Raw genomic sequence first — 14,913 nt, forward strand, 5'->3', positions numbered from 1 at the left:
TCTGTATCTCTGCTTTATTTAACAGCCCGTGACTGACAGCTGTCCCCGACCAGCCCCTCCCGCCTCTACAAAAGCAACTAAAAATGAGCCGGGGCTGCCCTGCAGGGGACCTGGGGGACTGTGGCTTCAAATCCCAGGCCACCGGCCTTGAAAGGCAGGGAAGGAGGGCAGGCAGCGCAGCTCAAACCAGGAGCGGGGGAGGAGGCTGGAGAGTCCCGGGGCAGCCTCTCCTGGGCTTGCCCTGGCGCCAGACGCCAGGATGCTGGCCTGGGGAAGCCAGGCCGGCCACCCGGGGCCGGAGGAGGGAGCGAGTCAAAGCCTTTCAGAGTCAAGGGAGGCGGTCAGGCCCCTGGGGCCCAGTAGCGCGCCCTCAACTCCACCCCACGCTCACAAGCACACCCCCACAGCCACACGTGCAGCCACACACACTCACACCCACACCAACGTCACACACACAGTGGGCTGCAAAGGCCCTGGACCCACCCCCTGGACCCTGGAATGTCTCTGGATTGGTACCCAGTAGGCGGGCCCACGGCAGGCGGGGCTGCCACGGGGGTGGGTCCTCTGTGTTGCTACTGATTGGCTGCCTCGCAGGCATCTATCCAATCGCTGTACACGTCCACCGGTTCTGACAGATCTGAGCCGCTGAGGTCAAGGGCCACGGGTGGCATTGGACCCCTTCCCCGTTCACCCCTCTGTGGCTCACAGACCCCTGCCCTGCACCCCATCACCCCATTTAAGTCAGCAGGCAGCAATAGTTCCTCTGGGCGGCCACAGCCCTGCACCAAGGCACACGGTGGGGCCAGAGGAGCAGGCGCTGGCCTCCAGCCCCCTCACCCTTGGCCAGGTGCCCTTGAGCAGCCCACCCTGGGCACCCCGCCCCCTCCCCTGGAAAAAGCCAGGCTTCTGAAGGATACATGTGATGGGTGTCTGGAACTCCTCTAGGCACACGGTACATGAGATGACTCCAGTGTTGCGGGCACGGTCCCTAGAACAGGAGGAGGTGGAGGGACTGGTGAGCCAGGACGCCTGTGTCTATGGGTGATGGTCCCCCTAACCGGAAGGCCCAGGGCAGACCAGAGGACGGTGACGGACACAGGAGAGGTCCCATGAGGCAGGATCCCTGGCCCCCGTCCCCACTCACATTTTCACGTCACAAGACTTCTCGTGGTTGCAGAAGGGGCAGGTGAACTGGGTCTCTAGGGTGCCTGTCATCTTCTTCTTGGGGGGCGGCTTCCGTTTGGACTTTCTGCGCCCCATGTCTGCAGGACGGCGAACCTGGGGGAGGGAGGCAGAAGTCAGCGACTCAGGGGACCCACGGTGAAGGGGGACTTGGACAATGGTGCCCTCTGGGGCAGGCGGACAACACCAGAGCACTCTGGGTGGAGGAGGTGGGAGCAGACTCTGGGGCCAGGTGGCCTGGGTTCTAACCCTGGCTCCCCATCACTGTGTGACCCCGAGCAGGTTACTTAAGCTCTCTGTGCCTCAGTTTCCTGCCTATAACATATAACATAGAGACAGGCCTTCTATCTCAGAGGGGTCTTGTGGGGCTGACACGACAAACGGTCAGTGAAGTGCACGCGCAGGGCCTGACACCTCCACTGTGGCCCCTGCACAGGAAGCCACTGTTCCTGGTGAGGATGACACGACAGATTCTGCGACAGGCCATTGCGCAGGGCTGTGCAGAACCTAAGTGCTCAAAAGCCACTGATTTTCGGAGCAGCTGTTCCTCTTGTCAAGGGGAGATGCAAGTGCCACCCAGGAGGAATGACACCCAGGGCATTTGACAGTCTCCGGATGGGCCCCCTGGATGCCTCTCTGCAAACAAGGGGCTGTTGAGCAGAGAAGTGGGGACAAGCATTTTGAGCAGAGAAACACCACGTGCAAAGGCTCTGGGGCAGTTGTCTGAGGGTCCCGGGCAGCATTTGGGGCCCGCATAGGTGGGGGAGAGGGGCAGGCTGAAGAGGGCGCAGGGACAGGCGGGAGGGGTTTGGGTGGATCCTGGAGGCCACGGGAGGGAAAGGACGAAATAGCTTTGTGTTTTGAAGGGACTGAGGAGTAGCGGTCAAAAGCCGGGATAAGATGCAGTCAGACCAGGACAGGGCTGTTCGGGGTGACAGACATTGAGGAGACGAGTCAGCAGAGGGAACGAGAGAAGGGCAGCCCCAGGATGACTCCTCAGGTTGTGGTCGGGGACAGAGCAGCAGGCGGTGGAGAAGGTGACATCATTCTCCGATGTCTAATAGGAAGAGCAAGGTGTTGGGGAAAATAATGGCAGCAGGTGCCAGAGGGACGTCTAGGGACAGGTGTCTCACAGGCAGGGGCTGCCACTGAGTGTACTGCCCACGCCAGGCACTCGGCTCAGGGCTCTGCATTCGCCATCCCTGAACCTCCCAAGGCACTCCTCGCCCACTACCACCACACGCACGTGCACACACACTCACTCCACCGCTGGTTCCAGCATCAATCCTGCACGACAGGGGAGGGGAGCCGCCCGCCAGAACAAAGCCCAGGGTTTCATTCATATTTGGCGCTAGCCCTCTATGTAACATCCTCATTCTTGGCTGAGGGGGCTTCCAACACACTGAGAGGCAGCAACATCCACAAGCCCATAGGCCCGCCTGCTCCGCCTTCCCTCCTTCACTATGGAAGAACGTCCACGCTCACCACAAAAACCATGTTACCACGTGCCTGGATCCCAACATCGCATTGTCTGTCTCTCCTGCATCAACAGACACACTGTGATCACCTCTCGCATTGTGAAAAACAACAAACCCTTCGTTCTCCGTGGGCATTTTCTCCCCTCCCATTCTCTCTCCAGCCCCTGCCCCTGCTCCCTATCCCAAGCGGCAGTCCGCGCTCCTCAGGGCACTAGACACACCGGCTCCTCTTGCCAGCCTTCCCGTGGGGCTCTCAGGACCAGCACTGTTCCCTCCCTGCCTCAATGGCGGCTTCTTTCAGGCTCTGCGGCTTCTTTCAGGCTCTGCGCTGCTGCTAAGCCCCTCCCCAATTCAGTAATGATAGGTGAGCCCCCAGGCTCCATCCTTGAGCCCCTCCCCTCTCTGGCTACACTCGTGTCCACGGAGACCTCGCCCAGTCTCTCCCTCCACCCTCCTGTCCCACGTGGACTGCAGACTCTCCCGTCTACCTGCCTCGGCCACACTTTCTCCTGATGCTAACAAACATTTAAACATCACCTATCCAAAACGGAGCTCCTGGCACCTCAACCTGCTCTCCGGCAGTCTTCCCCATCTCGGAAGACAGCGAGTCTCTTCTCAGAACCTTGGACTCATCAATTCCTTTCTCACACCGATTACCTGATACCGATCCAGCTGGTCTACCTCGAAAACAGTCAAGCGTCACATAACGACGTTTCAGTCAATGATGAACCGCGTATACGACGGTGGTCCCATAGGATTAGTACCAGAGAGTCCAGCTGTGTAGTAGGCTGTACCATCTAGGTTTGTGCATGTACACTCTCTGTTGTTCACACAACGACGAAATCGTCTAACGACGCATCTTTCAGAACATGACCCTGTCATTCTGCACTGCATGACTGGACATCCAGAATGTGACCACTTCTCACCATCCCCAGAGCCAGCTCCATGGTCTGAGTCCCCGAGTCCTGGTCATCTCTGGCCTGGATGATCACAACAGCCTCGTTGGTCTCCCAGCATCTCCGACGCAGTCCCCCCCCCTCCAAATGTAAATTCCCTGAGGGCAGGAATTTTTGTCTGGTCTTTGTATCCCCAGAGCCTAGAACGGCTCCTGGCACAGAGCTGGCGCTCAGCAAATATTTACTGAATGAATGAATGAATGAATGCACCCAGGCCAGGCCCTCCGCTAAACTGCAGCAATGCTGCCAGGAAGGCAGGCAAGGCATCTGCTCTTGTGAAACTTACATTCGGGTGGAGGAAGACAGACCGGCAAGGTAACTAACAAGCGAAATCATTCAAATACTGGTAAGCCCGATGAGGTTAATAAAACGGGGCTGGGTGGACACTTCCAGAACCAGATAAGGGTGGGGGGGGAGGACCCTGGGTAAGGGTCATTTAAGCCGAGGCCTGATTGAGAAGAAAAGGCAACCATGAGAGGGAGTCCAGACAGAGGGAACAGCACCTGCAAAGGCTCCGAGGCAGATGCCGCTGTTCTGGAGAAAGAAGACTAGTGCGGCTGAAGCCCCGTGAGCAATGAGGAGGGTATGAGATGCGACAGAAAGGCAGCAGCAGACCCCACAAGACCCTGCAGGCTTCCGTAAGGTGTAGCCCATGCTCTCACCGGCAGGGGCAGTGTTTTTTTCTTTTTTTCCCCCAAAGCACGCCCGGAGTACCACCTGCAACAGAATCACCTGAGGGTACTCCAAAAAAATGCAGATTTCTGAAGCCCCTCCCAGATCTCCCCCCTGCTAGACTGTCAGGTCCGCAAGGCGGGGGAAGCATGAGTTGCCCACTGCTGAATCCCCAACATGCGTAGAGCCTGGTAGGTATTAGGCGCTCAATAACTACTTGTTGAATGAATAAATCATTTGTCCCCTGAATCAGAAGCTACAGATGTGCCCCAGAATCTCATTTTACCCGGTGTCTACAGCAGCACCCCAAACCCCACCCCAGAAAAAGGGACGGGCCTGCATCCAAGGCTCCAGAGGCCCTGGCCTGGCCTTCTGTGGCCACCGAAGGCCAAGCGCGCCAAGAAGGGGCTGGAAGAGGGCTCGGCCCTCGGCCCTGCTGCGACTCAGGAGGCGGCCGGGGGCGGCCCCTCCAGGCTCCCCGAGGCTCCGGCGTCGCCTCCCGCCGGCCTCCCGCGGGAGCCAGGACTCCGAGCAGGGGGCCGGGGAGGGAAGCTCCCTGCTGGGCCGCCCCCCAAGCCCGGGGCCTTTAGGGACCCCTCCAGGACCCCGTAAGCGCCCCGGGGTGGAGCAGCGCCTCATCCCGCCCGGCCCCAACGCCCGCCCGCGCGACCGCCACCTGCGCTCAACTTCGCTCGTTGCGACCGGCCTCGTTCACCCGGGAGACAGGGACTTCCGGCCCTCGGCGGAAGCGGAACCCCTCTACTCCCCTCACGTCCCGCCCACCCACGGCCGGGACCGCCCCGCGAGCGGGCCCCGCCTCCTCCAGTGCGCACGCGTGCCCGCCTTCAGGGCCCGGCGGCGGGCTCGCTCTGCGCCTGCGCGAGGGCTCGAGAGCTTTTGGCTGTAGCATCGCGCACGGCCGCTAATTATGGTGAGTTCCCAGCGGTGGCCTTTCCAGCGTTTCCGGGCCGGTGGGCCGGGCCATACCAGCGCTGGAAAGGCAGCCTCGGCCTTGGCCGCCGCATCTTCACTTGTCTTCTCTCCCAGTTCAAGCTTCAGCCCCTCGCAGCCCACCTAGGTCTCCCCAACTTCGGACACATTCAGATATCCCAGTGCTAAGGCATTGCGGGTGTCCGTATGGCTGAATCGGGGTGAGGGCGAAGCTTGTAAGATGCTGTTCTCAAACTTTAGCAAGAACCTGCCGATCTTAAAATTCAGGTTCTGATTCGTTAGGTCACGTGGGGTCTCAAAAGTCTGCATTTCTAACTAGCTCCGTGTTGACGTCCGTGCTACTGGTCGGCGGAGCACACTTTGAGTGCCAGAGGTTATAGTAGCGGAGGTTGGATAGGCGGGCAGGGGCCAGATCACTCCACAAATCCGACAATTTGGTGAAGAGGCTGGACAGAAAAGATCGATGACCACACAAGGAGAGTGTGTGGATCTCTAAGAGCCTATGGTGGTGGAGGTGGTTGCCAAACTGGTCTGAGAAGTGAGGGAAGGCTGATGCTCGGGTTGCAACCTGAAGCCCGAGTAGGAGTTACACAAAAGTAACACCCACAGAACTGATGATGGGGTGAAGGAGAGAGAGGAGTCAAGGATGGCTCCTACTGTCTGGAGCCCCCCTCGGTGCTGCCTCTTACTCAGCTGAGGAAGGCTCGGGGGAGGTGATTCGGAGAAGTCAAAGGTTGTGTTTTGGCCGTAATAAGTTTGAGACAAGCAAGGGGAGGTATGAAGCAAGCCCCTGGAAGTGGAGTCTGGAGCTCAGAAGAAAGACCTGGATGTGATTTTGAGAGCCTTCGAATATGGAAGTTATTTGAAGTCTTGGAGCCAGAGGAGGTCACCTGGTTTCCTGAGCAAAATGCGAAGTGTAGCAAAAGAAGAGGGCTAAGAGGGAGACCAGGGCCCCCCCAACCTTAGAGGTCAGGGGGAGGGACCAGCAAGAGACAGGGAGGGCCAGTCAGGTAGGAGGAGAAAGAGGTGGGTGTCCCCTCCCAGAAGCCTCCAGAAGAGGGTATTTCAAGATGGGGAGAGTGGTCAGCTATGTCACATGTGGCTGAGAGTTTGATAAGATGAGGAAAGAGAATTGACTGTTGTCTTTGACAAGTGGTTGGTCACATGTGTCCTTGATAAGAGCTGTTTTCATTGGAGTGTTCAGGCAAACAACTTGTAATGAGATGCGTTTCAAATAGGCTTATCTCCAACATGTCCGTGAGGGGGCAGTGTGATCCTTGGAACCGCCAAGTGCAACCCTTGGAAGTGCCTCCCTGGAGGACCCCCCTCAGTGCTGGTGCAAACCTGGACACACACAGATGAGATCTTACTGTACACGTTACCTCACAACCTGTGTGTGTGTTGACTTAATGGTCAACACACACACAGGAAACTCTTGTTTTAGTAGCTACACAATTCACATTGTGGCTCTGTCATAGTATATATGGACAATCCCGTATTTGCTTGTGATTGCTAAGTTAGTTTTTTCTTCCTTCCTTCTCTTTCTCTCTCTCCATCTCTCTCCCTTTCTCCTTTCCTTCCCTTCTTCTTTCCCAGCTTTATTGGGATATAATTGACAGACAATAAAATGCACATACTTAACCTATGAAATTCCATGTCTTGACATACGTGTTCACCCATGAAACCGTCACCACAATCAAGATAGTGGATGTCTCCACCACCCCGAGGAGTTTCCTCGTCCCTCTTTGTAGTCAGTTCCTTCCGCTCTTCCCAGCCCCTGACATCAATGGATCTGTTTTCAGTTCCTATAGTTTTGTGTTTTTTCAGGAAGTCACATAAACCAAATTATTCAATATGTAGCCTTTTGAGTTTGTCTCCTTTGACTCAGTTTACCATGTTCAGGATTCGTCCATGTTCTATCAGTCTTTTTTTAAATTTTTATCACTGAGTTGTAATCCATTGTATGGATGGACCACAGTTTGTGTATCCATTCACCCATTGATGGACATTTGGGTCGTTTCCAGTTTGGGGCAATTATGAATAAAACGACTATGAACCTCTCATTCAGATCTTTGTGTGGTTGTTCGTTTTCATCCGCTACTGTGTTTGCTTTCTATACAAAAATGTGTGATTCCTCTGGAACTCATTTTTGTATATGATCTGAAGTCGAGTTCAGGCTTTGTCTTCTTCTGGGCAAGTCGACAAGGCAAATAACACCTTTCTGCGAAGTTGCAACACCACCTTCAGCCTACATCACGTTCTCGTGTGTTCTTTGAATTTGTTTTCTGGGATTCGCGCTGGATGTTTGCCCCGAGCCCATGTCATCTTGTTTTGATGACAGCCGTGTTTTGCTGTGTCATGAGGCAGGACTCTCCCCTTCTTATTCATGATTCTTGGCCTTGGAGGTTGTTGAGGAGGTGGGTGTGGCCTGACTCTCTGGTGACAACCTCCTGGCTGTGTGAGGATGCTGGTACCTGTCCGAGTAGCTGGTGTGAGGCGTGGGGAGATAATAATATCCGTGATGCTTGAATCAGACGCAGTTGCTTGTCAAGAGTAAAAAGAGATGGAGATGGGACCCTGGGACTGGCCTTGAGGAAATCCGCCATCTTGTTCTTTGCAGTTTAAAGCCATCTTTCTAACAATGGCCGTGTGCCAGCTGGCGTTGTCCCCAAGCTGGATGGACGCCCTCTGAGGGCAATGTCCACCCTGCCTTATTCCTTTTGGTGCTCCTTGGGTCCCCAGCTGCCTGGCACAGGACTTAGTCCTTGGTACTTGGTAGAAGTACTTGGTTGTTGTGGCAGAGAGGGCCAACCCCCCTTCCTGCCACTCATTCCCTGTGTCAGCTTGAATGTGTCACTTCTCCTTTCCACACTCTGGGCCCTGTGAACGGGGACATTGGCCTAATTCCACCCTCCAGGCCCTGCAAAAAGGGACATTGGGCTGACCACTGATTCAGACCCTGCCTGCCCGGAGTCTCTGAGTCAGTGGGAAGCGACAGGGTGGCTTTGAGCAGCCTGGATGGTCCTGGTTAAGACTGAGGGTCTCCCACTTCCTGGGCATGACCTTGGGCACGTTGCCTATAATCTGTCGGATTTCCGTCATGTCCTCCGAGAAGCGAGGATGCTTCTGGCCCTTGCCTCGTGGGTCACGATTAGGAGAGAGGGTGTGTGTTAGGCAGAGAGCTTGATTGATAGTAATGCCAGCCAGGTAAACGTCAGCTGGCAGGGACTCAGGGCTGGCATTTCCATAGAGCTTTGCCTCATTTTAAGAGTAACACGTGCGCCGTGTCACAAATTCAGCAGTATCGACATTTATAAAGTAGCAAGTGAAGATACCGCTTCCAGCAAGTTCCTCTCCCCAGAAGTAACTTGTTACATTTTGTCCAGGTTGTTATTTCATGTCACCCAACTGGGCTGGCAGCTGCAGCCAAACAGATGGGTCCCTGCCCTGTAGCAGCTGAAGTGACAGTTGAAGGCGGGCCCAGGGAGCAGTTTCTGCCACTTGCCTTGAGCTGCGTGGCTCAGGCTGTAGGTGGGTGGGTGTTACTCAACTCTCCCACAGGGGAACTAGGCTTCTCTGCAGCTTCCCGCTCACGAGGAGCATTCTGCTTCCAACATCTGTCGTAAAAAACAAGCTCTGAAATAATTCTGCTTCTGGAAGTTTTCCTACATACATACCTGCACAGATGTACAAAAGCACGAGGCCAGGGGTGTCCATGGTGCCTCTGTTGGTAAGAGAGAAAGACTGAAATTGATCTCAACGGGCCCCAGCAAGGAGCCGGTGACATAGGCGGAAGCTCCCTGGCTGTCAAAAAGAAGGGCCACCCTCTTTTGGGAATGCCTCTTGTTTATCCTACATACATACTGCACACGTGGGAAACGAATGTACAGGGTCATTAACTGCAGCAGTGTTTGAGGAGGGCAAAATTATTGGAAGCAATCCAGGCCACCCTCTGTAGATGGCTGGTTAGATAGACGGTGGGTCAGGCACGCAGTGGGGCCTCTGTGGCCTCAGAAAGAGCTAGAAGCTCTCCCTGAGAGCTGATGGGCAGATGGCCAGGTGTAACAGGCAGAAACAGCAAAGTACACAGAGAACCTTTTGGGGTGTTGGAAATGCTTCTATCTTGCTTGTGATCATGGGTTTGTGGGTGTGCGCCTGTGTCAGAACTTCCCGACATGCACCCTGCAAATGTGTCAATTACACCTCCATCAAGTTGCTTTGATAAATCAAAAAATGGCACAGAGAAAGACTGGAAGGGAACACAAAGCCTTTATAAAAAGTTCTTTCTTTTTCGGAGAGGGGGAGGGAAGGGCAGGGAGGGGCGTAAGATACTTCTGCTTTCTATAAATTTGAGATTTTCAAGCCATGTCAATGTGTCACCGATTCCATGTTGAAATGAACAAAAATGAAGGTTCTGTTGTGAGCAGTCCAGCTGTGGTTAAGCAGAAAGAGCACACGCAGAACTGTGTGTATCTCATGCTGGTTTGTGTAAAAAAAGAGGGATGTTTTTGTTATGGAGGCATCGATTGAGGAAGGAAAGACAAGGATGATGGTGGATGCCCCTGGGGAGGTGGGCACAGGGAAGAAGCCTTGCTTTTTGTGGTACCTTCCTTCTGCAAGGTTTTCACTTAAAATCTCATCCATGTAGGAGGCCAGTTGGTTGCAAATGGGGCTAAGAGATGGAGGCACAGAGTCGGGGAACCCCAACGCTCTCAATCCCAGGTGGTACAACTGGCCAGTGAGGTGAGGCAAGAGATGCTCATGGCACACGTTCAGCCTTTGCAACTATTCTTTTATTGAACATTCGGCAGTGACAGAAGGATGCTGAATCCAGGAGAAAATTTCCCTCCCTGCCCCCCATTGCCCAGATGTCAGCCTGGGCGAGCTGGGCCACAGGGCATGGCACTCTGGCCGGTGTCCATGCTGCTTTCACATCCGTGGGCATCCTCGCCACAAGGGCCACGTGGCCCCTGAGAAAGCCTGCCCACCCGCTGGCAGGGAGGCCCCTCCGGCTCAGGCTGCAGGATGGAGCCTTCGTGGGTGTGCATGCCTTGCTCTCCTGGGCAGCCTGGTCTTGAACAGGGACTTGCCCGAAGCTTCGATGTAAGTGACGGTCATCTCTTTGGGGCTGATCTCCACGTAGGCAAAGCCACCCATGGAGGTGTTGGTCCCGTGGTGGAAGCGCAGGTAGCCATTGGGGACCTTGCGTGCGTGCTTCGTCGAGGGGTCCATGAAGTTCCCAGCGCCGCTTAGCACAAAGCCTATGCCGTTCTCGTCTTGAAGGTACTGTGGGTGGGAGATGCAGGGTGAGGGGAGCCCCCAGCTCCTCAAGGAGGCTAACCATGGGCTTTGTGCCTTCCTGCCGTGAGTCCAGCTGTGACCACAGAGTCACCTTGGGCAAGGAACATAACCCCTTCGGGCTTCAGTTTCCCCACCTGTAGGAATGGGTTGATCCTACTCCACAGGCAGAACACTGGGGAAGCCGTTGGCAATGGGTAGCTATTATGATGGCTTTGGGGGAACTTTGGACTGTTTTCCCGGTTAGAGCATAGAGCTTGAGGGAGAGTGACGTTTGCGAGACCCCCAAACACCAGGAAGGTCCCAATGTGCCATGTGCCACCTTGGCCAGGCTGGGGACCCCTGACCTGGCCCCCTACCCCTGCCACAGGCCCCTCACCTGCAGGTTGTGGTCGTGGCCACACAGGTAGGCGGTGACCTTGTGCATGGCCAGCAGTGGCAGCAGCTGCTTGACGAGGCAGTGGGTGGGCCCGTGCTCCGCGATGGACCATATTGGGTAGTGGCCAGCCACCAGCACGTAGTCCTCCTTGGCCGCGGCCAGCTGCTTCTTGAGCCAGGACAGCTGCGTGCGGGCCAGCGCCAGGTCCCGGGGCCTCTCGGGCTGCTGGCTGGTGAAGTCGTTCGAGTTGCCGCACAGCGTCACTGTGTCCAGCATGAAGATGGCCACGGACACGTTGGACCGTGGGACCTTGAAGCGCAGGCGGTAGAAAGGGCTGGGGAAGTTCCTGTGGAGGGGATGCAGGTGGTGGGCACCCGGACTGGCCCAGGGTCAGCTCAGGCTAATGGGCCTCTTTGTCCACTTGAGCAAGGCTCAGGGGATGGACGGGGCAGGGGGCAGACTCACCAGCGTTTTGAGATGCTGGAGTAGGCGATCTGGGCTGAGACGTTTCCCAGGTGGTCGTGGTTGCCAGCCAGCACGTACCAGGGCACGTTGCGGAGGGACGAGGCAGAGAACACATCCTCGAATGTCTCCTGCAACAGACAGCGAGGGCACCCCCCCAGCCCAGGGTCAAGCAACTCCCCCAACGCTCCCAGCAAGTCAAGGGCTGGGGCCCAGGGAGACAGTGAACGCTCCAGGTGCCCAAAGTGTCAGCTTCCCTCTGCCCTCTCCAGAGTCAAAAGCTCGAGTGGCTTCGCCACATACCCCCCAACCCCCACTCCAGTGGCACACACCTGGAACCGCTTGTCATTGGCATTCTGCACGCCATTGAAGTAGAAATTGTCCCCCAGAGAGAGGATAAAGTCTGTGCCCAGGATCTGCACGGTCTTGGCAATCTCCTTGGCGGTGGCCGTTTCCCGGGCTGTGTAGAACGGGGCATTGGGGACTCCGCCCCAGTCACCCACGGCCACAAAGCGCAGGACGGGGGTGGCCCTGTTGGCCAGGGAGAGCACCAGCGAGGCTTGTAGGAAGAGCAGCACCATCCATGTGTCCATCTGGGAGGCAAGAGACGAGCGTCTGGGGACCCGAGGCTGAGACTTGGGCAGCAGACCCTGGAAACCCCCACTTGATGCTCTGAGAGAGGGGGAGCCACTCCCTGCAGGGCTGGCCTGCCGGGAACCCCTGGGTTGTGCCCTGGTTCCCAGGACTTAGGGCAAAAGCTGGCTGGGAGGGTCAGAGGGTGGGCGGGGTCCGGCCAGCGCTGGGAAGGGTGGCCATGCTCGCCCACGCACCCTCCCTCACCGCGGGCCCGCACTCACCCTGGGAGAGGCACAGGCCGGTTAGCAGGGGGCTCAGAGAGGCAGGTGAGCTCCCAGGGCAGAACTGGCCAGTCACCGAGCCTTTATTCCCTGGGGCGGAAACGGATCATTAGTGAGGGTGATGCAGTTTCTCCGCAGACTGTTCCAGAAGCCCTCCCCTTGGGTCATGTGGGCCTTGGACTTCCCCAGTGCTGGACACGGGATTCGGGGTGGGGGTCTGGCCCACGAGTTCAGCCTCTGCGTCTGCCCGCCTGAGTTTGTTTGTGTCACTGCCCGAGGCGCCCCCTTATCTGAGTGTCTGTGCTGTCTGTGCGGCCGTATTTGTGCGCCCCAGCCCGACATGTTGTGTGTGTCCGTGTTCTCTGAGGATGTGTTTGTCTGCCTGTGTCTGGGTGTGTCTGAGCTGTTTCCTGTGTGTAGCCAAGCGTGCCTGCCTGGGTCACTTGTCTGCTGTGTGCCTGGGAGTCCTGTGTCCCTCCTGATGGGTACGCCGAGGGGGCAGCCAGGCCTGGGTGGCACCTGTGACGTGCGCCTGAGTTCTCAAGTGGGACTGTGTGGGGCCGCGATGGGGGCGTCCCTGTTTTGTGCCGGAGCCTAGTTGTGTGTCTGTGTTGTGTGTCTAACTGAGGTGTGTTTGACAACATCTGAGTGTGTGTCCCACGGTCACCCCCGCCCCCAGACAGCAGGGTCTCCCTTTTCCAGGAAGTCCTGGCCACACCTTCCCCTCCTCCCCACCCCCATTCCTGCAGGAGGAAGCGAGGCAGGAGGCAGCTGGTGACACGCCATGTGACCACTGACTTTGGACTCTCACACCCTCAGCAGCTCCCCCGGGGCCCCCCAGGTCACCGCAGCCCCCCAAGGGGAGGCAGGGGCACTTGGGCAGTGGGGCCCCTGCCCTTGTGGCCTGTCTGACCCACCCCTCACCTCCCTCCCTCCTCCGCCACGCACACTCACGATAGGTCCCTACAGGCCCTTGCGAGGGTGGAGGGGGCCCCTCATTCAACACCAAGGTCACAGGCTCCGCGAGGGTCGGTGACCTGACCTGGGTCACCCAGCGCAGGCTGGCTGTTTGTCCCTCCCGTCCCCGCAGCCGAGACAAACAGGAAGTGGGTCACGAGGGCAGGCGAAGACCCCTCCCCCGGGGACACCTGCGGGCTGGGCTGGTCTCACCTGCGGTCGGCAGGGCCCGGGGTCAAGGGCGGGCGCCGTCCCTGAAGCCGAGCTGCAGGAGCGCGCGGGGCGCTTGCCATCGGGGCCACTCAGCGTTGAGGAGGCGCCGTCCTGCCCGTGGTCCCCGGCAAGCCCAGGTGATGCCCCGCGGGGAGGGCGGACGCCTCGGCCTTCACGGCCCCCGCGCTTCCTCCAGGCCCGGCCGGGCCGCGCCCCGAATCCTGCTCGGCCACCCAGCGCGCCACGCCTCCGGGGCGCAGGCGGCGCGTCTGTGAAATGGGGTAACGCACCCTAGGGGGCGGCTCGGGACCGATTTCCTGCCCATGGCCACCTGCCTTCACAGCCCCAGATGGCAACTCTGGGTGCCGCCTCCCCTTCCGCAGGGCCACCCTCTAGAGAGGAAATCTCATCTTCAGTCTCAGTTTCCTGGTCTTTAAAATGGGTGTGAAGGCAGAAGAGTCAACTCTTCCTTAGAAAGAATTCCAAATAAGTTGAAATGCCCCTCCAGGGGCCCACCCGCTCTCCCACTCCTTTTGAGTGTGGGCCAGACGCAAAATTTGAGTTAGTGACTCTCATCTGAAGAATGAAGTATGGAAAAGCAAAAGATAAGAGCTTTACTGTGGACACACCTGGCAGACATCACCTTGACCAAATGATCCAGGCCAACATCCTGGTGGTGTCTCATTGATGTCAGGTGGCCTTGACATAATGCCATGAGAAAGGCACCTTATCTCTGTGGGTTTCCTCCCAGAACCGGTAACGACGGGCTAAAGACGAGAAAAATATCAGATACACCCCAAACTGAGGGATATGCTACAGCATCCTGTCCAAAAATGTCCCAGTCACGAAAAAGAAAACTTGGAGGAACTGTCACAACCTGGAGGCGACCCAGGTGACATGACAACTGAAATGTGGGCTCCTGGACCAGAAAAGGGGCATTTGTGGAAGAACTGGCGACACCCCAATAAATGGCAGTTCGTGAATTGCAACATGACGAAGTAACTAACTTCTCCATAGGGTCAGGTGTGTCACGGTTCCAGAAGGCGTCAGCCATAGAGGACAGTGAACAAGGCACATACTGGAATGCCTGACACAGTTTTTTGCAACTTTTCCGTAAATCTAAAATGATCCCAAAATCGAAAAGTTCACTTTGGAAATGGCCATGACCCAACAAAATGAAACTTTTGCTCAACATCTGGAGCATCCGCTGGATGCTGGACAAGACGAGACAGGAAAACCGGCCCTGCTGGGGCTGCTACGCTACAGAAATTTACATTCTAGCTGTCAATTACTTTCCTTTCTCTGGGGGTGGGCGGGGCGTTCTCTTTCTGTTTTATAATTTACCTGCTGTTTGGATATTTGGAAAGCCCTGTTAGTTATTTTATCAGCAGAAACAATGCTTCTCTTAACATAGCCCTCATCCACATGTAAACAAGTAAATAGATCTCATTCCAGATGGGATGGGGGGGTGCAGAGGAGGTGTTTCTGGGGAGACAGGAGGGCGAATG

At 56.7% G+C, this 14,913-nt stretch overlaps 2 protein-coding genes and 1 long non-coding RNA gene across 7 annotated transcripts in view; 1 reads left to right on the forward strand and 2 right to left on the reverse strand.

The window, feature by feature from the left end:
- ELOF1 (elongation factor 1) lies at positions 1-5,093 on the reverse strand. 2 transcript variants are annotated; one of them, XM_014865471.3, is made up of 4 exons: positions 4,965-5,093; positions 1,145-1,278; positions 918-988; positions 1-637 (listed from the first exon to the last, which is right to left on the reverse strand). In XM_014865471.3, exons 2-4 carry the CDS (start codon positions 1,258-1,260, stop codon positions 573-575), a joined length of 252 nt encoding a protein of 83 aa, XP_014720957.1. In that variant the 5' UTR covers positions 1,261-1,278; positions 4,965-5,093; the 3' UTR covers positions 1-572. The 2 variants fall into 2 exon arrangements, with proteins under 2 accessions (XP_014720957.1, XP_070348191.1); XM_070492090.1 differs by having other exon boundaries at positions 4,976-5,083.
- The window catches only part of LOC123278783 (uncharacterized), a 26,943-nt gene continuing 17,120 nt past the window's right edge, over positions 5,091-14,913 (forward strand). Inside the window, exons 1-2 of the long non-coding RNA XR_011496164.1 lie at positions 5,091-5,219; positions 9,888-9,982. This is a non-coding gene — a long non-coding RNA (uncharacterized lncRNA). The remainder of the gene's footprint in view (positions 5,220-9,887; positions 9,983-14,913) is intronic.
- Positions 10,015-13,801, reverse strand: ACP5 (acid phosphatase 5, tartrate resistant). Of its 4 annotated transcripts, none has more exons than XM_014865468.3 (6): positions 13,406-13,801; positions 12,236-12,325; positions 11,711-11,971; positions 11,382-11,509; positions 10,917-11,262; positions 10,015-10,525 (listed from the first exon to the last, which is right to left on the reverse strand). In XM_014865468.3, exons 3-6 carry the CDS (start codon positions 11,969-11,971, stop codon positions 10,253-10,255), a joined length of 1,008 nt encoding a protein of 335 aa, XP_014720954.1. In that variant the 5' UTR covers positions 12,236-12,325; positions 13,406-13,801; the 3' UTR covers positions 10,015-10,252. The 4 variants fall into 4 exon arrangements, with proteins under 4 accessions (XP_014720954.1, XP_070348190.1, XP_014720955.1 ...); XM_070492089.1 differs by having other exon boundaries at positions 13,278-13,667; XM_014865469.3 differs by having other exon boundaries at positions 13,190-13,667.

This window comes from Equus asinus, chromosome 20 (genome assembly GCF_041296235.1).
Source record: "Equus asinus isolate D_3611 breed Donkey chromosome 20, EquAss-T2T_v2, whole genome shotgun sequence".
NCBI lineage: Eukaryota > Metazoa > Chordata > Mammalia > Perissodactyla > Equidae > Equus > Equus asinus.